Source organism: Engystomops pustulosus, chromosome 11 (assembly GCF_040894005.1).
Source record: "Engystomops pustulosus chromosome 11, aEngPut4.maternal, whole genome shotgun sequence".
NCBI lineage: Eukaryota > Metazoa > Chordata > Amphibia > Anura > Leptodactylidae > Engystomops > Engystomops pustulosus.
In genome coordinates this window covers 7335862-7363691 of record NC_092421.1, presented here as the reverse complement: position 1 = coordinate 7363691, position 27830 = coordinate 7335862, and the positions used below count along the sequence as shown (strand labels likewise).

The following is a 27830-nucleotide window of genomic DNA, read 5'->3' as shown; positions in this document are numbered from 1 at the left end:
CCTCCTCAGACATTACATACATGGCACAGGGTGTACACAGCAGTATATACCCCCTCAGACATTACATACATGGCACAGGATGTACACAGCAGTATGTAGCCTTAAAGCCTTAAAGGGGTTTTCCTCCCATGAAGACAAGTTTCTTATATGTACTCAGGATAACAAAATAACACATTCTCCAATTCACTGTTATTAACAAAAATACATCATTTCACAGATATAAGTCCAGCTGTACACAATTCCAGTTGCCCCTAGACACGACCCTGTAACTTCTGACTCAAAGTCGGGGACGCCATCTTGCTTTTTCCAATTACAGCTCCGCTTTCATTTTACCAGTGCTCATGAATATTTCAAAGCGGAGCTGTAATTGGTTGCCATGGGCAACTAAGAACATGCTTGATAAATCTGCCCTGCTGAATTCCTGGCGGAAGCAGTGTGAGGCGTTTAAAGCTTCAGACAGATAAGTTCTTTATCTGGAGAGGAAGGAACAGCAGAGATGTAGGGGAGCGGTGTCATTGTGTGTAATAGGCATCTCATCATCTCTGATCTGTCTCATCTTTATTATTGTTCAAAAGGTAAATTAAAGTGTATATAAACCTTGCACATTTGCAGCTCACAGAACTGGAGGGATCATGAATGATATGAGCTAAGACAGAAGTAAAATTGTGAAGTAAAGGATCAAAAATGATCTTTATTGTGTTAACACCACTAGGGATTTGAGAATTTTATCTTAAGGCAAAACCCTTTTAAGTCACACTTTGGACACTGAACACACCTACTCGCTTTTCGCTTTGCTATTAAGTAGGTTAGATGCCAAAATATTATAAATATTATAGATGCATAGAAGGGAAGATGGCGTGGTAGGTGGATGTATGGGACGTGAGGAGAGCCCTTTTTAGAGCTAAACCTCACGCCCCCGCTATCTTTTTAAAATCTTTAATACCCTAATATGTAAATTTTCTAAAGCGGCTACTGAGGAGTGGAGTAGGCGGAGCCGAGGCTACGCGTCACGGCTACTCCATGCCCCCTCTTTTCTCCTCCTACCCTGACATCTTTGTCTGAGAAGCCGGCGTTCTGCGCATGCGCAGTAATTCCGGCTTCGGAGCAGTGGCCGCGCAGGCACAGAACGCCGGCTTCTCGGGACAAGGGCGTGCAGATAAATAAAAAATTTTAAAAGTTAGCGGGGGCGTGAGGATTAGCTCTAAAAAGGTCTATCCTCACGTCCCATACACCCACCTACCACACGCTCTACCTTTATAGGTAGAATCTTGGTGCTAGGTTCCCTTTAAGTAGTGACACTACCCCCTGCAACCACCAAAATTGACTCTTCTCATTTATAAAGAGGTGAAGAAAGTCAGATATGCCTGACTATGGAGGGTATTTCTTATATTGGTAAATGGGGGATATTCCACATAAAAGAGGGAAGGGACATTTCATCCCTGAGCTAAAGAGGCAAAAGCTGGTGACAGGTTCCCTTTAACTACATTTTTATTTGCTTTGTCCATCCTGAAAAAGAGAATTATTCTCACCGTTAATTCAGTTTCCATTAGTCCACCATGACGGCCCCAACTGGAGGATGACCCTTGACCTCTGTAGGGACAGGAAGCAGAGAGGTTAAATACCCCACCCCGGCATCCGTACACCAGTGGCTACCAAATAACTACACCGGCCTTGGATGCAACCCATTTATTGTATGTTATCAATTCACACATAACAAATAGGCAATATTAACTTAATCAAAATTACAGGGTGGGAAATATATATGGGCCGTCATGGTGGACTAATGGAAACTGAATTAACGGTGAGAATAATTCTCTTTTTCCATAGCGTCCCCCATGACGGCCCCAACTGGAGATGTACCAGATTATAAAGTTAGGGGGGGACAACAGCTTGTAAGACCTTCCTTCCGAAGGTCAGATCTCTAGCACTTTGGACATCTAGCCTATAGTGTTTAGCAAAAGTCAGGTGAGTAGACCAGGTAGCTGCTCTACATATGTCCTCTAATGAGGCCCCACGTTTCTCCGCCCAAGAGGCTGCCACCCCTCTGGTCGAGTGGGCCCTAATAGTCCCTGAAATGTCCAGGTTGTTGGCATCATAAGCTTCCTTGATGACCGTTCTGATCCACCTGGCGATGGATGCTTTTGAAGCTTTCCTGCCTTTGTTTTTTCCCCTAAATTGTAGGAGAATGTTGTCGTCCTTTCTCCAGGATTTGGTCTCTTCGAGATAATGTAACAGGTATCTTCTGACATCCAGTGTGTGCCACTCCCGTTCTTTGGCATGCTTTGGGTTCTGGCAGAAGGAAGGTAGAACAATCTCTTGATTACGATGAAAAGATGATGCAACTTTTGGTGTGAAGGTTTTATCTAACATTAGCACAATTTTATCCTCACACAGTCTAAGATATGGTTCTTTAATTGATAAACTCTGGATTTCCCCTACACGCCTAGCTGTTGTTATGGCTATGAGAAAGGAAATTTTCAGTGTTAATTCTCTGAGTTTAACCGTCTCGAGAGGTTCAAACGGTATCTTTGTGAGGTAGTCTAGCACTAGTGAAAGATCCCAGTTTGGGATATTTTGCTTTATATGTGGCCTTAGCCTAACAGTAGCTTTGACAAACCTTTGAATCCATCTGTTCTCTGCTAATGAGGTGTCGAAAAAAGCACTGAGGGCTGAAATCTGGACTTTTAAGGAGCTCGTCTTCAGGCCCTTGTCGAATCCTGCCTGCAGGAAGTCTAGCACCTGTGAAATGTTAGGGGATAGTTGGTTAGGAGGAGTCCTGCCACAAAAGGATACAAACTTTCCCCATATCCTTGCGTAGATTTTGTGGGTGACTGGTTTGCGGCTGGCTTTAAGTGTAGAAATTACCTTGTTTGATAGTCCTTTGGCAATCAACAACACCCTTTCAGGATCCACGCCGAGAGCTGGAGAGCCTGTGGATTTGGATGGTAAACGGGGCCCTGAAATAGGAGATTGTTTACTGGTTCCAGCATGACAGGTTCTTCTAATGCCATCTTCCCTAGCCACGGAAACCAGTTCCTCTTTGGCCACCAGGGAACAACAAGAATAACTTTCGCTTGGTCTTCTCTGATCTTTTGAACAACTCTCGCTATGAGAGGTATAGGAGGAAAAGCGTACATTAGAGGCCCACTCCAAGTCTGGCTGAATGCATCCCTCCGGCAAAACGGAGTATTTGGCTCCAGAGAGAAGAAATGGGGAACCTTTGTATTTTTGCTGGAGGCAAAGAGATCTGTCACTGGTTGTCCCCATTTTTGTGTGAGATATAGAAAGATGTTTTCGTTCAGGCACCACTCGTTGTGGTCTATAGTCTGACGACTTAGATAGTCTGCTATTAAATTCTTTTCCCCCTTTAGATGGGTGGCTGAGAGCGAGCAGATGTTGGCTTCTGCCCAAGTGAATATTTTGTCTGAGAGACTGAGGAGATCTGGGTTCCTGGTACCCCCCTGATGACGGAGATACGCCACTGTGGTGGTGTTGTCTGAGTAAATTCTTATATGACTCCCCTTCAGGCTTTGAGTGCTGGCTCTTAAAGTCTCTAGGACAGCTCTTAGTTCCCGAAAGTTTGAGGAACGGGATCTGATTGTCGATGGCCATAGCCCCTGAATGGGTCGCCCTGCTATGTCTGCTCCCCAACCTGACTGACTTGCGTCCGTCTGGATGTTTATCACTGGCCAGGGATGCCATGACACTCCTCTTCCCAGATTTGAAGTCTCTGTCCACCACTCCAAGGATTGCTTGACCGCTATCGATATCTGAACCTTCTGATTCAAGTGTTGGGGATTTTTGTCCCAGGAGGTCAAAACCCAGTTTTGAAGGGTTCTGGTGTGACTCTGACTCCACTGTACACTTTGAATGGAGGATGTCATAAGTCCCAGTATCCTCATGGCTTCTCTTATTGTGCAATGATTCCTTTTTTTGAAACGTCATGATCTGTTGTCTCAGTCTCGCTGCTTTTTCTGGTGGTAAAAAGGACATCTGCTGGATCGAATCCAATAGTGTTCCTAGAAATACAACTTTTGTGTTTGGGACTAGTCTGGATTTCTCCAAATTTATCATCCATCCTAACTGCTGTAGGATTGTCCTTGTAATATCTCGGTGGTGTATTAGCTCCTGTTCTGAACTGGCCACCACTAGCAGATCGTCCAGGTAGGGGATGACTAGTATCCCTTTCTGCCTCAGATAAGCTATCACCTCGATCATGATCTTTGTAAATGTCCTTGGGGCTGAAGAAATCCCAAAGGGTAGTGCCTTGTACTGGTAATGGACCTCTTCTCCCCAAGGTGATCGAACTGCAAACCTGAGGAACTTCTGGGATTTTGGATGTATCGGCACATGGTAATATGCGTCTCTCAGGTCTATTGTACACATAACCGCTCCTTGTTGTATCAGGACGACTGCCGAGCTCACGGTTTCCATCTTGAATTTTCGATAGAGTATATGGCTGTTTAATTTTTTCAGATTGCAAATCATTCTGAATGCACCGTTTGGTTTTTTTATTAAGAAGAGGGGAGAGTAGTGTCCCTCTTTTAACTGTTTTTGAGCTACAGGGATGATGACGTCCAGTCGAACTAGTTTCTGTATCTCCAACCATAATGAGTTTGAGAGATTTTCTGAGGGCTGCTCGGTCAGAACAAATTTTCTGGGAGGAAGAGAGGTTAATTCTAACAGGTAACCTTCCCGAAGAATACTTAGCATCCAGGGGTTTGATGTTATCTGAGTCCATTGAGAGTGGAACTTCAATAGTCTTCCCCCCACCCTGGCGTCATTGTTTTCTATAAGCCGGGGCAGAGTTGCTGGCACTGAGTAGGAAGCCTCTTCCTTTTCCTCCTTTAGGGTAGCTCCATCTACCTTGCTTGCCTTTCCCTCTAAAGGGCTGTCTCCTGTCCTTAGCGTCCCGAAAGGGCTGTTTCCTGGGGTTACCCCTGGACTCCGGAAACCCCTTCTTTCTATCTGCCGCCTTCTCCAAAAGCGTGTCGAGTTCCGAACCGAAAAGATATTCCCCCTCGAATGGAATTCCACATAATTTCGATTTTGACCTGAAATCACCGGTCCATTGGCGAAGCCAGAGAGACCTCCTAACCGAATTTGACAGTGCCCCTTCCTTGGCACTTATTCTTACTCCCTCCGCTGAGGCATCTGCAATGAAGGCGGCCGCTGCTTTTAAGGTGGAGAATGTGCCCAATAACATTTCTCTTGGAGTGCCGTCTCTAACATGACCTTCCAATTCTGTAATCCAATGAAACAGAGTGCGTGCCATGGATGTCGTAGTAATATTAGATTTTAGGTTCAACATGGCACACTCCCATGTCTTCTTTAGAAGGCTGTCCGCCTTCCTATCCAGAGGATCCCTCAGCTGAATTGCATCCTCGAATGGAAGATCCGTCTTTTTAGTCATCTTGGTGACCTGAATATCGACTTTGGGGGTAGAATTCCAAATTTTAGCTTCTGTTTCATCAAAGGAGAGACGGCTTTTAAACTCTCTAGAAATGGAGATTCTACTCTCCGGTTCTCTCCATTCTTCCAGTATCAGCTCCTTAAGAGTGTTATTTATGGGAAACACTCGCCTCTTCTTAACCTTAAGAAGTCCAAATAACTCATCTTGAATGGATTTAGTTTCTTCTATCTCCTCAATCTTGAGGGTATCTCTCATAGCCTTTAGAAGTGGTTCCAGATCTTCTGAAGTTAGTAAATATCTAGATTCCATTTTACATGCTGAATTGGATGGTCCTGGCTCCATATCAATAGATTCCTTGGTCCCTTCCGAGTCCGATGCGGAGTCTGACATGGATTCCATAACTCGTTGTCTTTTATGCAGAGGCTCTTGAGGTATAAGAGCTGTTATAGATGAAGCTATAGATGTTTTAACCTCATCCCTTATAAAACTGCGCATTTCATCCACAAAAGAAGACCTCTCTTCTCTGAGTAGGTTATCCACGCAGGTTTTACAGACTGCTTTTTTGTAATCTGCAGGGAGCTTTTCTGAGCACATGTTGCATTTCCTTGAAGTGGCTCTCTTCGAGCTCGACTGATCTTTAGCTCTCCCTTTATCCTTCTCCTTTTCCCTGGGCTCCTACCAAGGAGAAGGAGAAGTAATTAGTCCTTAACCGGACCCTATGTGACAACACTGGGATATGTGGGTGACCCACCACCCTATCCCTAATTAACCCTACTTACAGGGTTCAAGGATAAGAGATCCAGACCTGAAGCCTCCATGCCTTGCGTCTCCATATTCCCAATTGTGGGACCACCGGTATCAGTAAACCTAAACATTTTAACAGAAGTGAGATAAATTCTGCTTTTAACCAAGTGGAATATGAATAAAGGAGTACCTGAGGTATCTTGAAATGAGGGATACGCTGCACAGGTCCCTAAAATAGATACATACATGTATATAGACCTGGGTTGGATAAGACACATATGAGGCAATGATACAGCATGTAACCGACCTTAATGGCTGGAAATGCCTAGAATAGCGTCCGATCTCAGAGATGCTTGAGTCAGGGCCAAAAGAGCGTTTGTTAGACCTCAGATCAACATGACTATCTCGCTTTTTGAATCTTACCGCTCCACGTTCCTGCTTCCGGGTCGCGCCATCGTGACGTCACATCCGGTCCCGTCATTTCCGGCGGAAGTCGTCACCGGAGTCGGACAGCAGCCGGTCCACGTGACCTCCGCGATGGACACGCTCCGGGTGTCCTTAGCTGCGCAGAGCTGCGGGCAGAGCCGGAGAAAATGGCGTCTCTGCTTGTGGCAGAGGAAAGGACCGAAGTCCGATCGAGGCCGAGACCGCCTTAGGGTAAGGGACAATTCCCTGCGCCACTTGGGTCCCCCCTCACCGTCCCAACTACTGGGGATGAGGAGAGACTTCTCTCTACTACCTGCCCTGTGTAGGGACAGGAAGCCACTGGTGTACGGATGCCGGGGTGGGGTATTTAACCTCTCTGCTTCCTGTCCCTACAGAGGTCAAGGGTCATCCTCCAGTTGGGGCCGTCATGGGGGACGCTATGGAAAACTAAAATACATGTAGACGGTAATCACCCGCCAGGCGTGCAGACTTACGTTCTTGTGGTTGACGCATTTCATGAGCACCAGCTCCCGGTAGGCCCTCTTAGCGTGCGTCTGGTTCTGGAAGGGTCGACTCAGCTTCTTGATAGCGACATGACGCTCCAGAACGGCGTCATACGCAGCACTGAAGGGGCAACAAGACAGTTCAATTACACGTGGCACCAAGAGTCTCCCGGTGGTGTAGAAGGTTTACGGGGCCAAAAGAAGAAAGATTCGCTTATTAAAGGGGTTACCCAATTTTTACAGAAGCGTCTTGTGCCGATTCTCTTTATCTAAACCCCAGTAATAAACTAATGAATCCCTGCTCCGTAAGGGGAGGGAAACTGAAGTATAACTCACTCGGGGAAGACAATGCCATGGTATATAGTACTCATAGGACAGATTCCTCACCATACTATTCCTTGTGCTCCAGACCCAATAGGCTTGAGATTTTGGTAGCGCTTCAGAACCGTGAATGTGGAGTCTCCTATCTCAAAGACGGAGAAGTTGCTGTCGCGCTTGCCTCGGCTCATGGTTGCACCAGCTTGTACCCCTGTGGCTTCATCCAAACTGTGTTATTACTGGGTAAAACCTGTCAGAAGATAGACACAATGAGGGATAAAGTGACGAGTGGTTCACATTATGCTGCATAATATTTATATAGTGCACACAGATTACGCAGTGCTGCACAAAGCATATCAAATCGGTCCATGTCCTCATGGGGCTTACAATCTAAACAACCCAACAGTATGTTTTGGAGTGTGGGAGGAAACCAGAGGACCCGGAGAAAACCCACATAAACATAAATCTTTCCATGACTGTGAGGGCGGCCAAACGGGTCTCGTAGTAATACTGGTCTGCGAGGTTGGAGGAGAGATCACTTTATTAGGGTCCTGCTGTGATCAGCTTATCCGTCCAATATGAAACCCGTACGCCTAGAGACCAGGCGGCTGCGGGATGCTGAATATGCTCCATAACTGCGCCCCAATTTCCCACTCACATTCTAATGATGCTCTTGGAAGAGCAGAGAGAGAGAAGAGAAAGGAAAAACTTGCTGTGCGAACGGATCCTGAGGGTATGATGCATATACATAAAATCCATCATTGAGCAGTACATGTGCACCCGGTCACAGTGGAAAACCTACAAGGTTCGTCCAATTAGGACTTAACCCCTTAAAGTCCTGGCCCTTTTTTGTTTTTTCCATTTTTCACTCCCCACCATCAAAATTCTATAACTTTATTTTTACATGTAAAGAGCTCTGTTTGGGCTGCGTAACAAATTGCACTTCACATGATGGTATTGTATATTCTATGCCGTGTACTGGGGAGCGGGAAAAAAAATTCCAAATGCAGTGAAATTGCATTTGCTTCGTTTTTTTTTGTGGGCTTGGATTTTTACAGATATTACTTTCACTGTGCGCCCCAAATGACAGGTCTACTTTATTCTTTGGGTCGGTGCGATCACGGGAATAACAAATGTGTATAGGTTTTATAATGTTTTCATACATTTACAAAAATTAAAACCTGTGCAATTTTTTTGATTTTGCCATCTTCTTTGGTGTACGGAGCGGTGGATGGTCTCATTTTTTGCGACTTTTGATGGCGTTTTCAATGCGTCTATTTTTAGGGCTGTTCGACTTTTTGATCACTTTATTGAATTTTTAGATTTTTTTCAAAATGGAAAAAAAAAGGGCCATTTTCAACTTTGAAAAACCGTTATTATATTTTGATAGATCGGGCATTTTCAGACGCACCGATAACTACTGTGTTTATGATTTTTACTGTTTATTTATATGACTTCTAGAGAAAGGGGGGTGATTTGAATTATTTTTTTTTACTTTTTTTATTTTTACTATTTTTCAGACCCCCTGGGGTACTTTAACCCTAGGTTGTCTGATTGAGCCTACCATATACTACCAGACCACAGTTTGGCACTATATGGAGATTTTCCTCCTCATTCATTACAATGTGCACAGCCTGTTCCAAAATAGGTAGGTATTTTTTTTATATGAACCATCTTGTAATATACTGTAAGTGGTTACAAAATTGCTGGTGAATCTTTAGACTTTTTTTGTTCTCTAGATCATATCTTCAGTTTCAATAGAAATTCCCTATTCATATTACTAACTTTAGAAACAGGTTTATTTCATGGTCATTTCTGTCCCTCAGTCTATCAAATGTGTTTTTGGATTCCAATACAAATCTCTCATTATCTGTACAATGTCGTTTGATACGTACCGTATATACTCGAGTATAAGCCGACCCAAGTATAAGCCGAGACCCCTAATTTTACCACAAAAAAACTGGGAAAACCTATTGACTCGAGTATAAGCCGAGGGTGGGAAATGCATTGGTCACAGCCTCTCCAGTATGTAGCCAGCCAGCCCCTGCCCCAGTGTATATAGCCTGCCAGCCCCTGCCCCAGTGTATATAGCCTGCCAGCCCCTGCCCCAGTGTATATAGCCTGCCAGCCCCTTCCCCAGTGTATATAGCCTGCCTGCCCCTTCCCCAGTGTATATAGCCTGCCAGCCCCTGCCCCAGTGTATATAGCCTGCCAGCCCCTGCCCCAGTGTATATAGCCTGCCAGCCCCTGCCCCAGTGTATATAGCCTGCCAGCCCCTGCCCCAGTGTATATAGCCTGCCAGCCCCTGCCCCAGTGTATATAGCCTGCCAGCCCCTGCCCCAGTGTATATAGCCTGCCAGCCCCTGCCCCAGTGTATATAGCCTGCCAGCCCCTGCCCCAGTGTATATAGCCTGCCAGCCCCTGCCCCAGTGTATATAGCCTGCCAGCCCCTGCCCCAGTGTATATAGCCTGCCAGCCCCTGCCCCAGTGTATATAGCCTGCCAGCCCCTGCCCCAGTGTATATAGCCTGCCAGCCCCTGCCCCAGTGTATATAGCCTGCCAGCCCCTGCCCCAGTGTATATAGCCTGCCAGCCCCTGCCCCAGTGTATATAGCCTGCCAGCCCCTGCCCCAGTGTATATAGCCTGCCAGCCCCTGCCCCAGTGTATATAGCCTGCCAGCCCCTGCCCCAGTGTATATAGCCTGCCAGCCCCTGCCCCAGTGTATATAGCCCCCCCCCCCCCCCCTCTTCCCTGTCGTGCAGCACAACAACACCGGATGGATCGCACAGAAGATCTACGGGTGCCGAGTTTGGGTTTTTCAGCACATTTATTGTGCTGAAAAACTAGGCTTATACTCGAGTATATAAGGTATTAGTTCCTTGGTTGGAATAATGTTGACCGCATGGTGTGGATGGCACAAAGCGTGTTAAAGTTGCAGAGTACAATATGTAGGATGCACCATCTGTCCTTTCAAAGTGCGGATTGGACGCCATTTGTCCGATATACCGGGTACAGCAACTAATATGTCTGCAGTAGCCAAGCATTTTAGCACAGTCCATAAGGGAGAGATTTCCTCCTTTGTATGGAAAGGTATAGAAAAAGTTTCCAGGTGCCCAAGGGGAGGACACCACAAAGACAAACTTATGGATAGAGAAACATACTGGATAAGGCAACCAGCAGGTTTAAATCTTAGAAGAGATCTTATTTTATGCTATTAAAATTACATATATAATGAGCATAAAAGTATTTGCTTGGAATAGATAGGATTTAGAATTAGCTGATGCAATCCTGTTATATGTGAACATGATCCTGTAATGAACAATCCTCTGCCATATACACAGTGTTCTATTGGGATATATGAACTATATGGGATTATGTATGTCAATGATTTTGTAAGCCTATATATTTAAAAATGCTAGAGAGTTATGCGATCATGGAGCAGAGCTATTGGCTGCTGTGCACTAGTATCGCGGTCCATGACTGCAAGCTCCGCTGGATCAACCTGGCACCATATAAGCAATGCAGCCACACATGAGCTTTGCACTGTGTCTATGCCAGGAGCTTCTTGGATTTCCATAGTGGAGCAGAGGAACGTCTGCTGGACACACACTTGTATGAAGGGTTTCTACTACCACACACATTGCCCTGATTGGCCGGTGGAGTGGGCAGCGCTCTCACAATACATCCCGGCCTGGCCAGTGGAGTGGGCAGCGCTCTCACAATACATCCCGGCCTGGCCAGTGGAGTGGGCAGTGCTCTCGCCATACATCCCAGCCGCTGGAGTGGGCAGCACTCTCACAATACATCCCGGCCACTAGGATGGGAAGCGCTCTCACCATACATCCTATCCCGTCCGCTGGAGTGGGCAGCGCTCTCGCAATACATCCCAGGCGCTGGAGTGGGCAGCGCTCTCGCCATACATCCCGGCCTGGCCAGTGGAGTGGGCAGCGCTCTCGCCATACATCACGGCCTGGCCAGTGGAGTGGGCAGCGCTCTCGCCATACATCCCGGCCTGGCCAGTGGAGTGGGCAGCGCTCTCGCCATACATCCCGGCCTGGCCAGTGGAGTGGGCAGCGCTCTCGCCATACATCCCGGCCTGGCCAGTGGAGTGGGCAGCGCTCTTGCCATACATCCCGGCCTGGCCAGTGGAGTGGGCAGCGCTCTCGCCATACATCCCCGCCTGGCCAGTGGAGTGGGCAGCGCTCTCGCCATACATCCCCGCCTGGCCAGTGGAGTGGGCAGCGCTCTCGCCATACATCCCGGTCTGGCCGGCAAAGCTCTCGCCATAAGATACTAGTCATTGCATTTCCAACAATGTCATACTCTCATACTCTGGAGAAGGAACCCCTGTTCTTAGACTGGTGGAGACCCCTCAGAATATAACTGCAATTCCCCGTTTGTCCTGGAGCTCTCTTTTGTCCATAGGTTTCCCATCTCTGGTTTCTTTCGGTCTTGTCTCTGTTTACACTACGCTGTGCTAGGATCCCTACAATCTCCATGTTACTCAACAGAAACAAGGTCACAAGACGACTAGAGAGCAGCAGACCAAACATTCGGGTTCAAGTGTGTGACCCGGACATATTACGGGATAGGAGACCTAACAGCCTAACCTCCAAATTGACAGATTGGCCGTTCAGTCAGCAAAGGTCGGGTCCAATTAACTCTGAGGACAACCAATCCGCCAGGAAAATAGACAGGTATCAGGTCAGTGGTATAAGAGGAGCACAATCCGGGCACATTATTATACACCAGGTCGTGGCTCTGGTATAAGAGGGGGCACAATCCGGGCACATTATTATACACCAGGTCAGTGGCTCTGGTATAAGAGGGGGCACAATCCGGGCACATTATTATTATACACCAGGTCAGTGGCTCTGGTATAAAAGGGGGCACAATCCTGGCACATTATTATACACCAGGTCAGTGGCTCTGGAATAAGAGGGGGCACAATTCGGGCACATTATTATTATACACCAGGTCGTGGCTCTGGTATAAGAGGGGGCACAATCCGGGCACATTATTATTATACACCAGGTCGTGGCTCTGGTATAAGAGGGGGCACAATCCGGGCACATTATTATACACCAGGTCAGTGGCTCTGGTATAAGAGGGGGCACAATCCGGGCACATTATTATACACCAGGTCGTGGCTCTGGTATAAGAGGGGGCACAATCCGGGCACATTATTATTATACACCAGGTCGTGGCTCTGGTATAAGAGGGGGCACAATCCGGGCACATTATTATACACCAGGTCAGTGGCTCTGGTATAAGAGGGGGCACAATCCGGGCACATTATTATACACCAGGTCAGTGGCTCTGGTATAAAAGGGGGCACAATCCTGGCACATTATTATACACCAGGTCAGTGGCTCTGGAATAAGAGGGGGCACAATTCGGGCACATTATTATTATACACCAGGTCGTGGCTCTGGTATAAGAGGGGGCACAATCCGGGCACATTATTATTATACACCAGGTCGTGGCTCTGGTATAAGAGGGGGCACAATCCGGGCACATTATTATACACCAGGTCAGTGGCTCTGGTATAAGAGGGGGCACAATCCGGGCACATTATTATACACCAGGTCGTGGCTCTGGTATAAGAGGGGGCACAATCCGGGCACATTATTATTATACACCAGGTCGTGGCTCTGGTATAAGAGGGGGCACAATCCGGGCACATTATTATTATACACCAGGTCGTGGCTCTGGTATAAGAGGGGGCACAGTGCGGGCACATTATTATTATACACCAGGTCGGGGGCTCTGGTATAAGAGGGGGCACAGTGCGGGCACATTATTATTATACACCAGGTCGGGGGCTCTGGTATAAGAGGGGGCACAATCCGGGCACATTATTATTATACACCAGGTCGGGGGCTCTGGTATAAGAGGGGGCACAATCCGGGCACATTATTATAATAGACCAGGTCGGTGGCTCTGGTATAAGAGAGGGCACAATCCGGGCACATTATTATTATACACCAGGTCGTGGCTCTGGTACAAGAGGGGGCACAATCCGGGCACATTATTATTATACACCAGGTCGTGGCTCTGGAATAAGAGGGGGCACAATCCGGGCACATTATTATTATACACCAGGTCGTGGCTCTGGAATAAGAGGGGGCACAATCCGGGCACATTATTATTATACACCAGGTCGTGGCTCTGGTATAAGAGGGGGCACAATCCGGGCACATTATTATTATACACCAGGCCGTGGCTCTGATATAAGAGGGGGCACAAACCGGGCACATTATTATTATACACCAGGTCGGTGGCTCTGGTATAAGAGGGGGCACAATCCAGGCACATTATTATTATACACCGTATCGTGGCTCTGGAATAAGAGGGGGCACAATATTATTATACACCAGGTCAGTGGCTCTGGTATAAAAGGGGGCACAATCCAGGCACATTATTATTATTATACCCCGTATCGTGGCTCTGGAATAAGAGGGGGCACAATCCGGGCACATTATTATTATACACCAGGTCAGTGGCTCTGGTATAAAAGGGGGCACAATCCGGGCACATTATTATTATACACCAGGTCGGGGGCTCTGGAATAAGAGGGGGCACAATCCAGGCACATTATTATTATACACCGTATCATGGCTCTGGAATAAGAGGGGGCACAATCCGGGCACATTATTATTATACACCAGGTCGGTGGCTCTGGAATAAGAGGGGGCACAATCCAGGCACATTATTATTATACACCGTATCATGGCTCTGGAATAAGAGGGGGCACAATCCGGGCACATTATTATTATACACCAGGTCAGTGGCTCTGGTATAAAAGGGGGCACAATCCAGGCACATTATTATTATACACCAGGTCAGTGGCTCTGATATAAGAGGGGGCACAATCCGGGCACATTACTATTATACACCAGGTCGTGGCTCTGGTATAAAAGGGGGCACAATCCGGGCACATTATTATTATACACCAGGTCGGGGGCTCTGGTATAAGAGGGGGCACAATCCGGGCACATTATTATTATACACCAGGTCAGTGGCTCTGGTATAAAAGGGGGCACAATCCGGGCACATTATTATTATACACCAGGTCGGGGGCTCTGGTATAAGAGGGGGCACAATCCGGGCACATTATTATTATTCACCAGGTCAGTGGCTCTGGTATAAGAGGGGGCACAATCCGGGTACATTATTATACACCAGGTCAGTGGCTCTGGTATAAGAGGGGGCACAATCCGGGCACATTATTATTATACACCGTATCGTGGCTCTGGAATAAGAGGGGGCACAATTCGGGCACATTACTATTATACACCAGGTCAGTGGCTCTGGAATAAGAGGGGGCACAATCCGGGCACATTATTATTATACACCAGGTCAGTGGCTCTGGAATAAGAGGGGGCACAATCCGGGCACATTATTATTATACACCAGGTCGTGGCTCTGGTATAAGAGGGGGCACAATCCGGGCACATAATTATTATACACCAGGTCGTGGCTCTGGTATAAAAGGGGGCACAATCCGGGCACATTATTATTATACACCGTATCGTGGCTCTGGAATAAGAGGGGGCACAATCCGGGCACATTATTATTATACACCAGGTCAGTGGCTCTGGTATAAAAGGGGGCACAATCCGGGCACATTATTATTATACACCAGGTCGGGGGCTCTGGTATAAGAGGGGGCACAATCCGGGCACATTATTATTATACACTAGGTCAGTGGCTCTGGTATAAGAGGGGGCACAATCCGGGTACATTATTATACACCAGGTCAGTGGCTCTGGTATAAGAGGGGGCACAATCCGGGCACATTATTATTATACACCAGGTCGTGGCTCTGGAATAAGAGTGGGCACAATCAGGGCACATTACTATTATACACCAGGTCGTGGCTCTGGTATGAGAGGGGGCACTATCCGGGCACATTATTATTATACACCAGGTCAGTGGCTCTGGTATAAGAGGGGGCACAATCCGGGCACATTATTATTATACACCAGGTCGGGGGCTCTGGTATAAGAGGGGGCACAATCTGGGCACATTATTATTATACACCAGGTCGGTGGCTCTGGAATAAGAGGGGGCACAATCCGGGCACATTACTATTATACACCAGGTCAGTGGCTCTGGAATAAGAGGGGGCACAATCCGGGCACATTATTATTATACACCAGGTCGGGGGCTCTGGTATAAGAGGGGGCACAATCCGGGCACATTACTATTATACACCAGGTCGGGGGCTCTGGTATAAGAGGGGGCACAATCTGGGCACATTATTATTATTATACACCAGGTCGGTGGCTCTGGTATAAGAGGGGGCACAATCCGGGCACATTATTATTATACACCAGGTCGTGGCTCTGGTATAAGAGGGGGCACAATCCGGGCACATTATTATTATACACCAGGTCAGTGGCTCTGGTATAAGAGGGGGCACAATCCGGGCACATTATTATTATACACCAGGTCAGTGGCTCTGGAATAAGAGGGGGCACAATCCGGGCACATTATTATTATACACCAGGTCGGGGGCTCTGGTATAAGAGGGGGCACAATCTGGGCACATTATTATTATACACCAGGTCGGTGGCTCTGGAATAAGAGGGGGCACAATCCGGGCACATTACTATTATACACCAGGTCAGTGGCTCTGGAATAAGAGGGGGCACAATCCGGGCACATTATTATTATACACCAGGTCGGGGGCTCTGGTATAAGAGGGGGCACAATCCGGGCACATTATTATTATACACCAGGTCGGTGGCTCTGGTATGAGAGGGGGCACTATCCGGGCACATTACTATTATACACCAGGTCAGGGGCTCTGGTATAAGAGGGGGCACAATCTGGGCACATCATTATTATACACCAGGTCGGTGGCTCTGGTATAAGAGGGGGCACAATCCGGGCACATTATTATTATACACCAGGTCGTGGCTCTGGTATAAGAGGGGGCACAATCCGGGCACATTATTATTATACACCAGGTCAGTGGCTCTGGAATAAGAGGGGGCACAATCCGGGCACATTATTATTATACACCAGGTCAGGGGCTCTGGTATAAGAGGGGGCACAATCCGGGCACATTATTATTATACACCAGGTCGGTGGCTCTGGAATAAGAGGGGGCACAATCCAGGCACATTATTATTATACACCAGGTCGGTGGCTCTGGAATAAGAGGGGGCACAATCCGGGCACATTACTATTATACACCAGGTCAGTGGCTCTGGAATAAGAGGGGGCACAGTCCGGGCACATTATTATTATACACCAGGTCGTGGCTCTGGTATAAGAGGGGGCACAATCCGGGCACATTATTATTATACACCAGGTCAGTGGCTCTGGTATAAGAGGGGGCACAATCCGGGCACATTATTATTATACACCAGGTCAGTGGCTCTGGTATAAGAGGGGGCACAATCCGGGCACATTATTATTATACACCAGGTCGGGGGCTCTGGTATAAAAGGGGCCACAATCCGGGCACATTATTATTATACACCAGGTCGTGGCTCTGGTATAAGAGGGGGCACAATCCGGGCACATTATTATTATACACCAGGTCAGTGGCTCTGGTATAAGAGGGGGCACAATCCGGGCACATTATTATTATACACCAGGTCGGGGGCTCTGGTATAAAAGGGGCCACAATCCGGGCACATTATTATTATACACCAGGTCGTGGCTCTGGTATAAGAGGGGGCACAATCCGGGCACATTATTATTATACACCAGGTCAGTGGCTCTGGTATAAGAGGGGGCACAATCCGGGCACATTATTATACACCAGGTCAGTGGCTCTGGTATAAGAGGGGGCACAATCCGGGCACATTATTATTATACACCAGGTCGTGGCTCTGGAATAAGAGGGGGCACAATCCGGGCACATTATTATTATACACCAGGTCAGTGGCTCTGGTATAAGAGGGGGCACAATCCGGGCACATTATTATTATACACCAGGTCAGTGGCTCTGGTATAAGAGGGGGCACAATCCGGGCACATTATTATTATACACCAGGTCGTGGCTCTGGTATAAGAGGGGGCACAATCCGGGCACATTACTATTATACACCAGGTCAGTGGCTCTGGTATAAGAGGGGGCACAATCCGGGCACATTACTATTATACACCAGGTCAGTGGCTCTGGTATAAGAGGGGGCACAATCTGGGCACATTATTATTATACACCAGGTCAGTGGCTCTGGTATAAGAGGGGGCACAATCCGGGCACATTATTATACACCAGGTCAGTGGCTCTGATATAATAGGGGGCACAATCCGGGCACATTATTATTATACACCAGGTCAGTGGCTCTGGTATAAGAGGGGGCACAATCCGGGCACATTATTATTATACACCAGGTCAGTGGCTCTGGAATAAGAGGGGGCACAATCCGGGCACATTATTATTATACACCAGGTCGTGGCTCTGGTATAAAAGGGGGCACAATCTGGGCACATTATTATTATACACCAGGTCAGTGGCTCTGGTATAAGAGGGGGCACAATCCGGGCACATTATTATTATACACCAGGTCGGGGGCTCTGGTATAAGAGGGGGCACAATCCGGGCACATTATTATGATACACCAGGTCGGTGGCTCTGGTATAAGAGGGGGCACTATCCGGGCACATTATTATTATACACCAGGTCAGTGGCTCTGGAATAAGAGGGGGCACTATCCGGGCACATTATTATTATACACCAGGTCAGTGGCTCTGGAATAAGAGGGGGCACAATCCGGGCACATTATTATTATACACCAGGTCGGTGGCTCTGGTATAATAGGGGGCACAATCCGGGCACATTACTATTATACACCAGGTCGTGGCTCTGGTATAAGAGGGGGCACAATCCGGGCACATTACTATTATACACCAGGTCAGTGGCTCTGGTATAAGAAGGGGCACAATCCGGGCACATTATTATTATACACCAGGTCAGTGGCTCTGGAATAAGAGGGGGCACTATCCGGGCACATTATTATTATACACCAGGTCAGTGGCTCTGGAATAAGAGGGGGCACTATCCGGGCACATTATTATTATACACCAGGTCGGTGGCTCTGGTATAATAGGGGGCACAATCCGGGCACATTACTATTATACACCAGGTCGTGGCTCTGGTATGAGAGGGGGCACTATCCGGGCACATTATTATTATACACCAAGTCAGTGGCTCTGGTATAAGAGGGGGCACAATCCGGGCACATTATTATTATACACCAGGTCGGTGGCTCTGGAATAAGAGGGGGCACAATCCGGGCACATTATTATTATACACCAGGTCGGTGGCTCTGGTATAAGAGGGGGCACAATCCGGGCACATTATTATTATACACCAGGTCGTGGCTCTGGTATAAGAGGGGGCACTATCCGGGCACATTATTATTATTATACACCAGGTCAGTGGCTCTGGAATAAGAGGGGGCACTATCCGGGCACATTATTATTATACACCAGGTCGGTGGCTCTGGTATAAGAGAGGGCACAATCCGGGCACATTATTATTATACACCAGGTCGGTGGCTCTGGTATAATAGGGGGCACAATCCGGGCACATTACTATTATACACCAGGTCGTGGCTCTGGTATGAGAGGGGGCACTATCCGGGCACATTATTATTATACACCAGGTCAGTGGCTCTGGTATAAGAGGGGGCACAATCCGGGCACATTATTATTATACACCAGGTCGGTGGCTCTGGAATAAGAGGGGGCACAATCCGGGCACATTATTATTATACACCAGGTCGGTGGCTCTGGTATAAGAGGGGGCACAATCCGGGCACATTATTATTATACACCAGGTCGTGGCTCTGGTATAAGAGGGGGCACAATCCGGGCACATTATTATTATACACCAGGTCAGTGGCTCTGGTATAAGAGGGGGCACAATCCGGGCACATTATTATTATTATACACCAGGTCAGTGGTATAAGAGGGGGCACAGTCCGGGCACATTATTATTATACACCAGGTTGGTGGCTCTGGTATAAGAGGGGGCACAATCCGGGCACATTACTATTATACACCAGGTCAGTGGCTCTGGTATAAGAGAGGGCACAATCCGGGCACATTATTATTATACACCAGGTCAGTGGCTCTGGTATAAGAGGGGGCACAATCCGGGCACATTATTATTATACACCAGGTCAGTGGCTCTGGTATAAAAGGGGGCACAATCCGGGCACATTATTATTATACACCAGGTCGGGGGCTCTGGTATAAAAGGGGGCACAATCCGGGCACATTATTATTATACACCAGGTCGGGGGCTCTGGTATAAAAGGGGGCACAATTCGGGCACATTATTATTATACACCAGGTCGTGGCTCTGGTATAAAAGGGGCACAATCCGGGCACATTATTATTATACACCAGGTCGGTGGCTCTGGAATAAGAGGGGGCACAATCCGGGCACATTATTATTATACACCAGGTCGGTGGCTCTGGTATAAGAGGGGGCACAATCCGGGCACATTATTATTATACACCAGGTCGTGGCTCTGGTATAAGAGGGGGCACTATCCGGGCACATTATTATTATTATACACCAGGTCAGTGGCTCTGGAATAAGAGGGGGCACAATCCGGGCACATTATTATTATACACCAGGTCAGTGGCTCTGGAATAAGAGGGGGCACTATCCGGGCACATTATTATTATACACCAGGTCGGTGGCTCTGGTATAAGAGAGGGCACAATCCGGGCACATTATTATTATACACCAGGTCGGTGGCTCTGGTATAATAGGGGGCACAATCCGGGCACATTACTATTATACACCAGGTCGTGGCTCTGGTATGAGAGGGGGCACTATCCGGGCACATTATTATTATACACCAGGTCAGTGGCTCTGGTATAAGAGGGGGCACAATCCGGGCACATTATTATTATACACCAGGTCGGTGGCTCTGGAATAAGAGGGGGCACAATCCGGGCACATTATTATTATACACCAGGTCGGTGGCTCTGGTATAAGAGGGGGCACAATCCGGGCACATTATTATTATACACCAGGTCGTGGCTCTGGTATAAGAGGGGGCACAATCCGGGCACATTATTATTATACACCAGGTCAGTGGCTCTGGTATAAGAGGGGGCACAATCCGGGCACATTATTATTATTATACACCAGGTCAGTGGTATAAGAGGGGGCACAGTCCGGGCACATTATTATTATACACCAGGTTGGTGGCTCTGGTATAAGAGGGGGCACAATCCGGGCACATTACTATTATACACCAGGTCAGTGGCTCTGGTATAAGAGAGGGCACAATCCGGGCACATTATTATTATACACCAGGTCAGTGGCTCTGGTATAAGAGGGGGCACAATCCGGGCACATTATTATTATACACCAGGTCAGTGGCTCTGGTATAAAAGGGGGCACAATCCGGGCACATTATTATTATACACCAGGTCGGGGGCTCTGGTATAAAAGGGGGCACAATCCGGGCACATTATTATTATACACCAGGTCGGGGGCTCTGGTATAAAAGGGGGCACAATTCGGGCACATTATTATTATACACCAGGTCGTGGCTCTGGTATAAAAGGGGCACAATCCGGGCACATTATTATACACCAGGTCAGTGGCTCTGGAATAAGAGGGGGCACAATTCGGGCACATTATTATTATACACCAGGTCGGGGGCTCTGGTATAAAAGGGGCACAATCCGGGCACATTATTATTATACACCAGGTCGTGGCTCTGGTATAAGAGGGGGCACAATCCGGGCACATTACTATTATACACCAGGTCGGTGGCTCTGGAATAAGAGGGGGAACAATCCGGGCACATTATTATTATACACCAGGTCAGTGGCTCTGGTATAAAAGGGGGCACAATCCGGGCACATTATTATACACCAGGTCAGTGGCTCTGGAATAAGAGGGGGCACAATTCGGGCACATTATTATTATACACCAGGTCAGTGGCTCTGGAATAAGAGGGGGCACAATTCGGGCACATTATTATTATACACCAGGTCGTGGCTCTGGTATAAGAGGGGGCACAATCCGGGCACATTATTATTATACACCAGGTCGTGGCTCTGGTATAAGAGGGGGCACAATCCGGGCACATTATTATACACCAGGTCGTGGCTCTGGTATAAGAGGGGGCACAATCCGGGCACATTATTATTATACACCAGGTCGGTGGCTCTGGTATAAGAGGGGGCAAAATCCGGGCACATTATTATTATACACCAGGTCGGTGGCTCTGGTATAAGAGGGGGCACAATCCGGGCACATTATTATTATACACCAGGTCGTGGCTCTGGTATAAGAGGGGGCACAATCCGGGCACATTATTATTATACACCAGGTCAGTGGCTCTGGTATAAGAGGGGGCACAATCCGGGCACATTATTATTATACACCAGGTCGGGGGCTCTGGTATAAAAGGGGGCACAATCCGGGCACATCTTATTATTATACACCAGGTCGTGGCTCTGGTATAAGAGGGGGCACAATCCGGGCACATTATTATTATACACCAGGTCGGGGGCTCTGGTATAAGAGGGGGGCACAGTCCGGGCACATTATTATTATACACCAGGTCAGTGGCTCTGGTATAAGAGGGGGCACAATCCGGGCACATTATTATTATACACCAGGTCAGTGGCTCTGGTATAAGAGGGGGCACAATCCGGGCACATTATTATTATACGCCAGGTCGTGGCTCTGGTATAAGAGGGGGCACAATCCGGGCACATTACTATTACACACCAGGTCAGTGGCTCTGGAATAAGAGGGGGAACAATCCGGGCACATTATTATTATACACCAGGTCGGGGGCTCTGGTATAAAAGGGGGCACAATCCGGGCACATTATTATTATACACCAGGTCGGGGGCTCTGGTATAAAAGGGGGCACAATTCGGGCACATTATTATTATACACCAGGTCAGTGGCTCTGGAATAAGAGGGGGCACAATTCGGGCACATTATTATTATACACCAGGTCGTGGCTCTGGTATAAAAGGGGCACAATCCGGGCACATTATTATTATACACCAGGTCGTGGCTCTGGTATAAGAGGGGGCACAATCCGGGCACATTACTATTATACACCAGGTCGGTGGCTCTGGAATAAGAGGGGGAACAATCCGGGCACATTATTATTATACACCAGGTCAGTGGCTCTGGTATAAAAGGGGGCACAATCCTGGCACATTATTATACACCAGGTCAGTGGCTCTGGAATAAGAGGGGGCACAATTCGGGCACATTATTATTATACACCAGGTCGTGGCTCTGGTATAAGAGGGGGCACAATCCGGGCACATTATTATTATACACCAGGTCGTGGCTCTGGTATAAGAGGGGGCACAATCCGGGCACATTATTATACACCAGGTCGTGGCTCTGGTATAAGAGGGGGCACAATCCGGGCACATTATTATTATACACCAGGTCGGTGGCTCTGGTATAAGAGGGGGCACAATCCGGGCACATTATTATTATACACCAGGTCGGTGGCTCTGGTATAAGAGGGGGCACAATCCGGGCACATTACTATTATACACCAGGTCGGGGGCTCTAGTATAAGAGGGGGCACAATCCGGGCACATCTATTATTATTATACACCAGGTCGTGGCTCTGGTATAAGAGGGGGCACAATCCGGGTACATTATTATTATACACCAGGTCGGGGGCTCTGGTATAAAAGGGGGCACAATCCGGGCACATATTATTATACACCAGGTCGTGGCTCTGGTATAAGAGGGGGCACAATCCGGGCACATTATTATTATACACCAGGTCGGTGGCTCTGGTATAAGAGGGGGCACAATCCGGGCACATTATTATTATACACCAGGTCGGGGGCTCTGGTATAAGAGGGGGGCACAGTCCGGGCACATTATTATTATACACCAGGTCAGTGGCTCTGGTATAAGAGGGGGCACAATCCGGGCACATTATTATTATACACCAGGTCAGTGGCTCTGGTATAAGAGGGGGCACAATCCGGGCACATTATTATTATACACCAGGTCGTGGCTCTGGTATAAGAGGGGGCACAATCCGGGCACATTATTATTATACACCAGGTCAGTGGCTCTGGTATGAGAGGGGGCACTATCCGGGCACATTACTATTATACACCAGGTCGTGGCTCTGGTATGAGAGGGGGCACTATCCGGGCACATTATTATTATACACCAGGTCGGGGGCTCTGGTATAATAGGGAGCAGAATCCGGGCACATTACTATGATACACCAGGTCGTGGCTCTGGTATGAGAGGGGGCACTATCCGGGCACATTATTATTATACACCAGGTCGGTGGCTCTGGTATAAGAGGGGGCACAATCCGGGCACATTATTATTATACACCAGGTCAGTGGCTCTGGAATAAGAGGGGGCACAATCCGGGCACATTATTATTATACACCAGGTCAGTGGCTCTGGTATAAGAGGGGGCACAATCCGGGCACATTATTATTATACACCAGGTCAGTGGCTCTGGTATAAGAGGGGGCACAATCCGGGCACATTATTATTATACACCAGGTCGGTGGCTCTGGTATAAGAGGGGGCACAATCCGGGCACATTATTATTATACACCAGGTCGTGGCTCTGGTATAAGAGGGGGCACTATCCGGGCACATTACTATTACACACCAGGTCGGTGGCTCTGGTATAAAAGGGGGCACAATCCGGGCACATTATTATTATACACCAGGTCGGTGGCTCTGGTATAAGAGGGGGCACAATCCGGGCACATTACTATTACACACCAGGTCGGTGGCTCTGGTATAAAAGGGGGCACAATCCGGGCACATTATTATTATACACCAGGTCAGTGGCTCTGGAATAAGAGGGGGAACAATCCGGGCACATTATTATTATACACCAGGTCGGGGGCTCTGGTATAAAAGGGGGCACAATCCGGGCACATTATTATTATACACCAGGTCGGTGGCTCTGGTATAAAAGGGGGCACAATCCGGGCACATTATTATTATGCACCAGGTCGGTGGCTCTGGTATAAAAGGGGGCACAATCCGGGCACATTATTATTATACACCAGGTCGGTGGCTCTGGTATAAGAGGGGGCACAATCCGGGCACATTATTATTATACACCAGGTCGGTGGCTCTGGTATAAAAGGGGGCACAATCCGGGCACATTATTATTATACACCAGGTCAGTGGCTCTGGTACAAGAGGGGGCACAATCCGGGCACATTATTATTATACACCAGGTCGGGGCTCTGGTATAAGAGGGGGCACTATCCGGGCACATTATTATTATACACCAGGTCGGTGGCTCTGGTATAAGAGGGGGCACAATCCGGGCACATTATTATTATACACCAGGTCAGTGGCTCTGGTATAAGAGGGGGCACTATCCGGGCACATTATTATTATACACCAGGTCGTGGCTCTGGTATAAAAGGGGGCACAATCCGGGCACATTATTATTATACACCAGGTCGTGGCTCTGGTATAAGAGGGGGCACTATCCGGGCACATTATTATTATACACCAGGTCAGTGGCTCTGGAATAAGAGGGGGCACAATCCGGGCACATTATTATTATACACCAGGTCGTGGCTCTGGTACAAGAGGGGGCACAATCCGGGCACATTATTATTATACACCAGGTCGGGGGCTGTGGTATAAGAGGGGGCACAATCCGGGCACATTATTATTATACACCAGGTCGGTGGCTCTGGTATAAGAGGAGGCACAATCCGGGCACATTACTATTACACACCAGGTCGTGGCTCTGGTATAAGAGGGGGCACAATCCGGGCACATTATTATTATACACCAGGTCAGTGGCTCTGGTATAAGAGGGGGCACAATCCGGGCACATTATTATTATACACCAGGTCAGTGGCTCTGGTATAAGAGGGGGCACAATCCGGGCACATTATTATTATACACCAGGTCGGTGGCTCTGGTATAAGAGGGGGCACAATCCGGGCACATTACTATTATACACCAGGTCGTGGCTCTGGTATGAGAGGGGGCACTATCCGGGCACATTATTATTATACACCAGGTCAGTGGCTCTGGTATAAGAGGGGGCACAATCCGGGCACATTATTATTATACACCAGGTCGGTGGCTCTGGAATAAGAGGGGGCACAATCCGGGCACATTATTATTATACACCAGGTCGGTGGCTCTGGAATAAGAGGGGGCACAATCCGGGCACATTATTATTATACACCAGGTCGTGGCTCTGGTATAAGAGGGGGCACAATCCGGGCACATTATTATTATACACCAGGTCGTGGCTCTGGTATAAGAGGGGGCACAATCCGGGCACATTATTATTATACACCAGGTCGGTGGCTCTGGAATAAGAGGGGGCACAATCCGGGCACATTATTATTATACACCAGGTCGTGGCTCTGGTATAAGAGGGGGCACAATCCGGGCACATTATTATTATACACCAGGTGGTGGCACAGTCCGGGTGCTCAGGTGTCGCGGTGCAGGATGAGCCCCATTGTGTGCAGCCCTCTCTCTCTCCTCGGCGCCCGTCATGGCGGCTCCTCCGCGCTCACCGTCTCCTCCTGGCGGCCGCTGGGTCTCTGTTGCGGTCACTCGCGCTGTCCCGTCATCTCCGCCCGCTCTGTCCGGTTCATCGCTCTCCCGGTGTCTCGGTCTTTGGAGGAGAATTCGTGACGTAACCGGAAGTCTGCGCACACGCCCAGTGCGCCTGCTGCGTCCCCTCTGCGTCACCGGTCACGTGCCGCGCTAAGTGTCGCCCCGGCAACCGAGGCCTACTTCTCCACTGAGAAGCCTGTGCCTCCCTCAGACATGACTTGTAGTCACATAGACGCCTCCCCCAGACCTCCATCCAGACAAGAAGAGCCCTTTAACCCCTTCAAAACGCTTTTTCGTTTTAGTGTTTGTTTTTTTTTTCCTCTTAGAAACCTCCCAACTTTTGGTCCAGAGAAAGAGAAACAAATAGCCCCTCCCTTTCCCTAAACCACGCCCATTGTCACGCCCCCGTACATATCACAACATATATAATCGTCCTTTGCCTTTTTCCCCCTCATTTCTTGCCCTCCATCATCAGAACAAGGGCCGGCGCCAGGACTGGGCTTACCAGGGCCCAGGACCTAGGAGGGCCCCACGTAAGGCTGTCCATAAAGAATCCATGAGGGCTGTATCTAATGAATCCATAGTGGATGAGGGGGGATTTGTATAAACGTCCATGAGGGAGCTGTATAGTTTGATAAACTAGAAAATATATATCGGAACAAGGGACTATTTTAGTTTCTGAATTGTTAATGCTCCCATATCACTGCAAAGCGGGGCCCACTGAGGCTTTGTCGCCCAGGGGCCTCCTGAAACCGACCCTGTTCAGCAATCTATAACTTTTTCATATTCCTGTGTACGAAGCTGTGTGAGGCTTATTTTCTGCGAAACAAATTGCGCTTCTCAGTGACGTTATTTATTATTCTGTGCCGTTTACTGGGAAGCAGGAAAAAATTCAAAAAGTGGTTATATTGACAAAAAAAACGCATTTGCGCCACTTTCTTGTGGGTTCAGTTTTTGGGACTTTCACTGTGGGCCCCAAACGATACTTCTGCTTTATTCTTTGGATTGGTACGATCACAGTGATACCACATTTATACAGGTTTTATTGTGTTTTAATACATTTTCAAAAACAATGTGCATACCTCCCAACATTTGGGAAAAGGAAAGAGGGACAAAATGGCGGCACGCGTAGCGTGCCGCGGCGATCCCCCTAAGCCACACCCCCAATCACTCCCTGGCCACGCCCCAAATTTTAACCATATTAAAAATAATAAAAATCATAATTTAAAAAAAAAAAAAATTATCCTCATTGGGATTTGAACCCAGAACCTGCAGTGTCCATGTACAATAATAACACAGCGCCTCAACCCACTGAGCTATAACCTCAGTGATTAACAAGTAGAGAATTTTGGTAACTAAGAACTATATACTGCCTTGGTATATAGGGAGGGATCTTCTCAGATTATTGTAATTATTGAGACTATTATTATTATTATTATTATTATTATTATTATTGAGATGATTATTATTATTTTTACCATTATTAATAATCATCTCCATAATAATAAAATTTATAATAATAATAATAGTCTGAATAATTACAATAATAATCTCTGAGAAGTTCCCTCCCTATATATCAGTGCATTAGTCTGTGTCACAGTGTAAATGGCAGATAACACTTCTTACTTACCAGAAATCCTCAGCTCTGTATCACTGGGCTTATAGCTCAGTTAGTTAAGCTCCTGTCTGCAGTGCACAGGGTCCCAGGTTCGAATCTCAGCCTGGCCAAAACTTTATTTAATTTAATTATATAAAGAGCTTGTGTCTGGGGAAGCCCTGGAGACCATATATGGACAGATAGAGATCTGAGCTGATGACGTGGTCCCTGCTCTCTCCACTAAGCCGA

At 47.8% G+C, this 27830-nt stretch overlaps 1 protein-coding gene across 3 annotated transcripts in view; it reads right to left on the bottom strand.

Moving 5' to 3' along the window:
- The window catches only part of MAPK8 (mitogen-activated protein kinase 8), a 49459-nt gene extending 23264 nt beyond the window's left edge, over window positions 1-26195 (bottom strand). Inside the window, exons 1-3 of one of the 3 annotated variants that reach the window (XM_072130133.1) lie at window positions 25942-26195; window positions 7474-7654; window positions 7078-7207 (exon numbers count right to left, since the gene is read on the bottom strand). In XM_072130133.1, coding sequence (XP_071986234.1) covers window positions 7078-7207; window positions 7474-7595 — 252 coding nt within the window. In that variant the 5' untranslated portion in view covers window positions 7596-7654; window positions 25942-26195. The remainder of the gene's footprint in view (window positions 1-7077; window positions 7208-7473; window positions 7655-25941) is intronic. The other 2 variants (XM_072130132.1, XM_072130134.1) reach the window with 2 other exon arrangements.
- Window positions 26196-27830: the final 1635 nt, after the last annotated feature.